Source organism: Musca autumnalis, unplaced genomic scaffold, assembly GCF_047663935.1.
Source record: "Musca autumnalis isolate F117 unplaced genomic scaffold, ASM4766393v1 scaffold_5, whole genome shotgun sequence".
Classification (NCBI taxonomy): domain Eukaryota; kingdom Metazoa; phylum Arthropoda; class Insecta; order Diptera; family Muscidae; genus Musca; species Musca autumnalis.
The window spans coordinates 200,394,045-200,401,874 of NW_027412088.1; the positions used below are offsets into that span (position 1 = coordinate 200,394,045).

The following is a 7,830-nucleotide window of genomic DNA, read 5'->3' on the forward strand; positions in this document are numbered from 1 at the left end:
GAAGACCCCTACGTTGGTCTTCTATTCTATAGAAGACCCCTACGTTGGTCTTCTATTCTATAGAAGACCCCTACGTTGGTCTTCTATTCTATAGAAGACCCCTACGTTGGTATTCTATTCTATAGAAGACCCCTACGGTAGTCTTCTATTCTATAGAAGACCCCTACGGTAGTCTGCTATTTTATAGAAGACCCCTCGGTAGTATTCTATTCTCTAGACGACCCCTACGGTAGTCTTCTATTCTATAGAAGACCCCTACGTTGGTATTCTATTCTATAGAAGACCCCTACGGTAGTCATCTATTCCATAGAAGACCCCTACGGAAGTCTTTTTTTATAGAAGACCCCTACGATAGTCTTCTATTCTATAGAAGACCCCTACGGTAGTCTTCTATTCTATAGAAGACCCCTACGGTAGTCTTCTATTCTATAGAAGACCCCTACGGTAGTCTTCTATTCTATAGAAGACCCCTACGGTAGTCTTCTATTCTATAGAAGACCCCTACGGTAGTCTTCTATTCTATAGAAGACCCCTACGGTAGTCTTCTATTCTATAGAAGACCCCTACGGTGTCTTTTATACTACAGAAGACCCCATACGGTGTCTTCTATTCTACAGGAGACCCCTACAGTGTCTTCTATTCTACAGAAGACCCATACGGTGTCTTCTATTCTATAGAAGAACCCTACGGTGTACTTCTTTTCTACAGAAGACGCCTACGGTGTCTTCTATTCTATAGAAGATCCCTAGGGTGTCTTCTATTCTATAGAAAACCCCTACGGTCGTCTTCTATTCTCTAGAAGACCCCTACGGTAGTCTTCTATTCTATAGAAGACCGCTATGGTAGTATTCCGTTCTATAGAAAACCCCTACGGTCGTCTTCTATTCTATAGAAGACCCCTACGGTAGTCTTCTATTCTATAGAAGAACCCTACGGTAGTCTTCTATTCTATAGAAGACCCCTACGGTAGTCTTCTATTCTATAGAAGACCCCTACGGTAGTCTTCTATTCTATAGAAGACCCCTACGGTAGTCTTCTATTCTATAGAAGACCCCTACGGTAGTCTTCTATTCTATAGAAGACCCCTACGGTAGTCTTCTATTCTATAGAAGACCCCTACGGTAGTCTTCTATTCTATAGAAGACCCCTACGGTGTCTTCTATTCTACAGGAGACCCCTACAGTGTCTTCTATTCTACAGAAGACCCATACGGTGTCTTCTATTCTATAGAAGAACCCTACGGTGTACTTCTTTTCTATAGAAGACCCCTACGGTGTCTTCTATTCTATAGAAGATCCCTAGGGTGTCTTCTATTCTCTAGAAGACCCCTACGGTAGTCTTCTATTCTATAGAAGAACGCTACGGTAGTATTCCGTTCTATAGAAAACCCATACGGTCGTCTTCTATTCTATAGAAGACCCCTACGGTAGTCTTCTATTCTATAGAAGACCCCTACGGTAGTCTTCTATTCTATCGAAGACCCCTACGGTAGTCTTCTATTCCATAGAAGAACCCTACGGTAGTCTTCTATTCTATAGAAGACCCCTGCGGTCGTCTTCTATTCTAAAGAAGACCCCAACGGTAGTCTTATATTCTATAGAAGACCCCTACGTTGTTCTTCTATTCTACAGAAGACCCCATACGTTGGTCTCCTATTCTATAGAAGACACCTACGTTGGTCTTCTATTCTATAGAAGACACCTATGTTGATCTTCTATTCTATAGAAGACCCTTACGTTGGTCTTCTATTCTATAGAAGACCCCTACGTTGGTCTTCTATTCTATAGAAGACCCCTACGTTGGTCTTCCATTCTATAGAAGACCCCTACGTTGGTCTTCTATTCTATAGAAGACCCCTACGTTGGTCTTCTATTCTATAGAAGACCCCTACGTTGGTCTTCTATTCTATAGAAGACCCCTACGTTGGTCTTCTATTCTATAGAAGACCCCTACGTTGGTCTTCTATTCTATAGAAGACCCCTACGTTGGTCTTCTATTCTATAGAAGACCCCTACGTTGGTCTTCTATTCTATAGAAGACCCCTACGTGTCTTCTATAGAAGACACCTACGTTGGTCTTCTATTCTATAGAAGACCCCTACGTTGGTCTTCTATTCTATAGAAGACCCCTACGTTGGTCTTCTATTCTATAGAAGACCCCTACGTTGGTCTTCTGTTCTATAGAAGACCCCTACGTTGGTCTTCTATTCTATAGAAGACCCCTACGGTAGTCTTCTATTCTATAGAAGACCCCTACGGTAGTCTTCTATTCTATAGAAGACCCCTACGGTAGTCTTCTATTCTATAGAAGACCCCTACGGTAGTCTTCTATTCTATAGAAGACCCCTACGGTAGTCTTCTATTCTACAGAAGACCCCCATACGTTGGTCTCCTATTCTATAGAAGACACCTACGTTGGTCTTCTATTCTATAGAAGACCCCTACGGTGTCTTATACTACAGAAGACCCCATACGGTGTCTTCTATTCTACAGGAGACCCCTACAGTGTCTTCTATTCTAAAGAAGAACCCATACGGTGTCTTCTATTCTACAGAAGACCCATACGGTGTCTTCTATTCTATAGAAGAACCCTACGGTGTACTTCTCTTCTATAGAAGACGCCTACGGTGTACTTCTTTTCTATAGAAGACCCCTACGGTGTCTTCTATTCTATAGAAGATCCCTAGGGTGTCTTCTATTCTATAGAAACCCCCTACGGTCGTCTTCTATTCTCTAGAAGACCCCTACGGTAGTCTTCTATTCTATAGAAGAACGCTACGGTAGTATTCCGTTCTATAGAAAACCCCTACGGTCGTCTTCTATTCTATAGAAGACCCCTACGGCAGTCTTCTATTCTATAGAAGACCCCTACGGTAGTCTTCTATTCTATAGAAGACCCCTACGGTAGTCTTCTATTCTATAGAAGACCCCTACGGTAGTCTTCTATTCTATAGAAGACCCCTACGGTAGTCTTCTATTCTATAGAAGACCCCTACGGTAGTCTTCTATTCTATAGAAGACCCCTACGGTAGTCTTCTATTCTATAGAAGACCCCTACGGTGTCTTTTATACTACAGAAGACCCCATACGGTGTCTTCTATTCTACAGGAGACCCCTACAGTGTCTTCTATTCTAAAGAAGACCCCATACGGTGTCTTCTATTCTACAGAAGACCCATACGGTGACTTCTATTCTATAGAAGAACCCTACGGTGTCTTCTTTTCCATAGAAGACCCCTACGGTGTACTTCTTTTCTATAGAAGACGCCTGCGGTGTACTTCTTTTCTATAGAAGACCCTTTTCTATAGAAGATCCCTAGGGTGTCTTCTATTCTATAGAAAACCCCTACGGTCGTCTTCTATTCTCTAGAAGACCCCTACGGTAGTCTTCTACCGCTATGGTAGTATTCCGTTCTATAGAAAACCTCTACGGTAGTCTTCTATTCTATAGAAGACCCCTACGGTAGTCTTCTATTCTATAGAAGACCCCTGCGGTCGTCTTCTATTCTAAAGAAGACTCCTACGGCAGTCTTCTATTCTATAGAAGACCCCTGCGGTGGTCTTCTATTCTATAGAAGACCCCTACGTTGTTCTTCTATTCTACAGAAGACCCTTACGTTGGTCTTCTATTCTATACAAGACCCCTACGTTGGTCTTCTATTCCATAGAAGACCCGTACGTTGGTCTTCTATTCTTTAGAAGACCCCTACGGTGTGTTCTACGGTGTCTTCTATTGTATAGAAGAATACTAATCTATGAAAGACCCCTACAATGGTATTTTATTCTATACAAGACCTCTAACCTGAAAATTAATAACCCTAATTTATATTCGTTTAACTCCAGTTTATATTCTGGAGTTTGCGCGACTTGAGTAGTCAAGTGATTGAAGTTGATTGCAAATTAATCAGAGTGGTGGCCCTATACAAAAACTTGATGTCTCACTCCTTTTTCTCGAAACTTTTAGCACATTTTGAATTTGGTTTTGAACTTACCCATATTAATTTTGTTTTTTATTTTGAAAGACTGGGAGATTAGGCGCAAAAAATAGCAAAGCAGCACAATAACAAATTAACGACAAATCATGGCACAATTAACAAGGTAGAAGCTTTGGCACACCTATAAAATCTTTCACATTTGTAAACGAGACGAATAAAATGCAATTCACTTCTGGGTTTGGTTTTAATCAATCAAAATTAGTATTTGTGTATCTAAAGAGGAAATATATGCTTATTTGTTAATTTGTGTGGTAATTTTCAACATAAACCGCAATGTTATATTTTATTCAATTAGGTCCGTTCGATAACTTTGCAAGTAAAAAGTACTTGCAAGCACATGCAACTACTTCTCATTTCTCGTTTACTGAACAAGTTTGTTATCGAAGATAATTTTGCAAAAGTTTGAACTTATTTACAACACCATGTTCAGTCAGCTTATATATTTACCTTGATAATTGTGTCATCATGCGCTAACTTTCCACCAAAACAAAAAACATATGTTTTGTTTTTATGTGTTCTAACCGATTAGTAGAAACGTAACGTGTTGTGCTAATGTAAATATGGCTATGGTGAATATTGTTACCTAGAGTTTACACAAGGCAATATGACTAAAACAATCATAATTTACTAAAACTATGAAACTTTTGGCCATGATCGCTGAAAAGCCAAAAATTTAAGACATTTACGACTAAATTAATAATAAGTGCAATTGATTCCTTATTTAGCTTCGTCAGAAACGGAAAAACCAATTTTTTTTTGGAATGAGCCAATGTTTCATTTCTCAAGTGGAATTGTATTGTTTTAGAAACATATCTCTTTAAAACATTCCAAAAAAGACACTTAAAATAATAAAAATATTGTTTTATTAACGAAATCACAATTAATTTCATATTTCTTTTATCATCTTATTTAAAAAAATGTGGAAATGTGCGAATTTGCATTATTTATCATTCAACGAAACCAACTATTAACAAAGTATTGCCACATAATTTTTTCGTTGTATATTTCTAAAAACTAAACAATCTGGCATTATAAATGATAAATTAAAGCAATGATAAAGAAAACAAAAAAGTACTCAAATAAGGTATTTTTGTTATGTAATGCTGATTTTTTGCGCCTCAATTACAGAAACAATAGAAAAATTCAATAAAAATTGACTTTCTTTTCGCACAAAAAAAGCTTTCTTTAATCACTATAGCTATGTAGTGCGATTCTCTAACACATTTTTTGAGTTACCGACAAAAATCGGTAAAATTAAAATGCTTATAATTTCCTTTATTAACGATATTTTTCGGTAAGTTAGCGATGAATAAAAAGTAGTCGTAAAGTTCTACCGATAGCAAGTGTGTTGTCAACTATTATTTGAACTTTTCATTCATAATTTTCCCTTTTAATTTTAACGATTTTTGTCGGCAAATCAAAAAATGAGTTAAAGAATCGCACTACTGTTCCTTTACGTGCACAAATCTTCAAGTTTTGCCAATTTTTACTCGAAAAGCGTTCCTTTACTTCTGACACCATACAATTCATATGTGAGCAGTTTACAACTTTAACTACTTTTGCCGGTTTTTCCATTTTCAAAAGTAAGACCGTGTTTAGACATTCAAATTGGAAAGAAAATTTTTCTTCTCGATTTCTTTTAAAATTTCCGTGTTGTTTAGACACGGAAATCATGTTTGTGTCAATTTTATAATTTTTCTTATTCTTCACACTCATTTTCTCATTGCGCCGTTCAAAAAAAAGTCAAGGCAAAATTGTAATGAAAAGTAAAAATGGACGTGTATGATAAACAATTAATTATGAAAGGAACCCTTGAATTGCATTTTAATTTTGATATTTCCACTTATTTCGAATTGTTTTTGCTTAAAAAAAAGTTTTTCCTCCAAATGGTTTTGTTTCAATTGTCTCCGCTGTTGTTTGTTTCTCGACAGAGAAAATAAAATGAAAGAAAATGCAAAAACAAATCTGCAGCCAACTTCAGGTTGTATACGAAGAAAAACGAAACAAAACAGAATTTGCCAGTACAGAAGTGTGTGTACCCCCTCTTATTCCTCTCTACTCCCTCGCCCATAAACTCAATTTTCTTTCCCATCAACTTTCCGTGTATAAACAGGGACTAAAGGAACAGACCATATTTGTCTGTTCCAGTACTGCAAGAATCTACTACTTCTATTTTTTCGATAACATAAAGGAAAAGTTGTTATCGTAGTAAAAATTTGTAGATTCTTGCAGGTTCTGGAGCAAATATTTTCACAATTCCCACTTCTACAGTGGTTTCCAATCATATATTTTTGTTTTGTTTTGATTCCTCTAATGTTGCCATAAGATTTTCGAAATTCAGCAAATCGATCGAAATCTGAAGAAGCTAAAACAACAATCGATCGAAATAAAATTACGGAATTGAAAGCATTCCGATGGGCAGGTGTGCCAAGTTGGTGGTTTTCCCGCTACTTGTGGTGATTTTTGACGTACAAAAACCACTGTTTTAGCAGGAATGTCAACTGCTTTAAGGTAAAAATCGCTACAGACCAATGGTGCGTATGTGCCTGTAGCGATTATTACCTCGGAACAGTTGGCATCCCTGCCGATGGGAATCTGTGACATGCCTGTATGTATAAAACAAATTACCATGGTACAAATACACAGGTAGCCGCATCGGCAATCGTCGGCAACATAAGATGTCAAAATTTGACATCAATTCAATGCAATTGACACATTATGTTACCATCAGCTGGCATGATAATGCTACCTGTATTATTGTACCATGCAAATTACAATTATCAGGGGCCTAATTACGACATTCGATTCGATCGAGTATTTGCTCGAGAATGAAAAAATCGAACTATGAAAACCTATTCGCGTCACCAACGGTACATTTACTAAGGTAGATGCATTAGCAATTTGTTATAACAATGTCTAAAAGTCTTATGGGTACTTTACACGATATGTATTTTACATATGGGCTGTCACTTTGCGTATACATTTTGTATATAAAAAGTGACAACCCATATGTAAAATACATATCGTGTAAAGTACCCATTAAGTCCAATTTACATATGCACATTAAATGATTTCGTTTTACGAAATCCTAGAATCAAATGAAGTGTATTTAAATCTGTTTTTTGCGTCATTTGCTTACGCACACAATCGCACATACACACTTATACAATAACACAAACACACGCACACAATAGCTGTGTCTGGTTACCCTAAAATTTGTAACAATTTGTACCAATTGTTGCTGGAAGTCGTCTGTTAACACAAAAAACCAGCAAAAGAGAGCGATTCGAGAGAGACATTTTGACAGTTCTTTCACTGAGAGCTTGCAAATTCTTGCTGGACAAATTTCTTCTGGCAAGCACTTGCAAGCTCTTCTTCTTCCTGAAAACAATCAATCAGCCGTTTTTAGTTTTTTGTTGATTTATGTTTGTGAACATTAAAAACAATTTTATTGTGGAAGTAACATAGTCTAATTGTATTGTTTTATGGAGAACAAATTTGTAAAGTGGAAAAATACTTTTTTGTTTCATTTTCTTTTTTATTTTTAATAAAATACAACGTGTTTGCTTCCTTTAGCTGTGTTCCAGAACTAAAAAGTTTTTACAATTTTTACGACTTTTACACATTTTACTCGAAAAAGCGTTCCCGTACACAAAAAAGTTGTAAAATGTTCACTTCTCTTTAAACAAAAATGGCGCTGAATGACGCTCTCTTTAAAAACTTTTTACTCTACAAATTTGAGCGTGTAAAAAATACATAGCGATTATGAATCTTCACGTAGGGAGCTACTCACAAGTGAGTTGCAGTTCACTTTCACCTGCTCGAGCTATTATGATT

General features: G+C 37.0%; 1 protein-coding gene across 1 annotated transcript in view; it reads right to left on the reverse strand.

Moving 5' to 3' along the window:
- The window catches only part of LOC141387155 (divergent protein kinase domain 2A), a 33,091-nt gene extending 28,711 nt beyond the window's left edge, over nt 1-4,380 (reverse strand). The window contains exon 1 of the mRNA XM_073956387.1: nt 3,991-4,380. Within this exon, the coding sequence (XP_073812488.1) occupies nt 3,991-3,994 (4 nt within the window). The 5' untranslated portion in view covers nt 3,995-4,380. The remainder of the gene's footprint in view (nt 1-3,990) is intronic.
- Nucleotides 4,381-7,830: the final 3,450 nt, after the last annotated feature.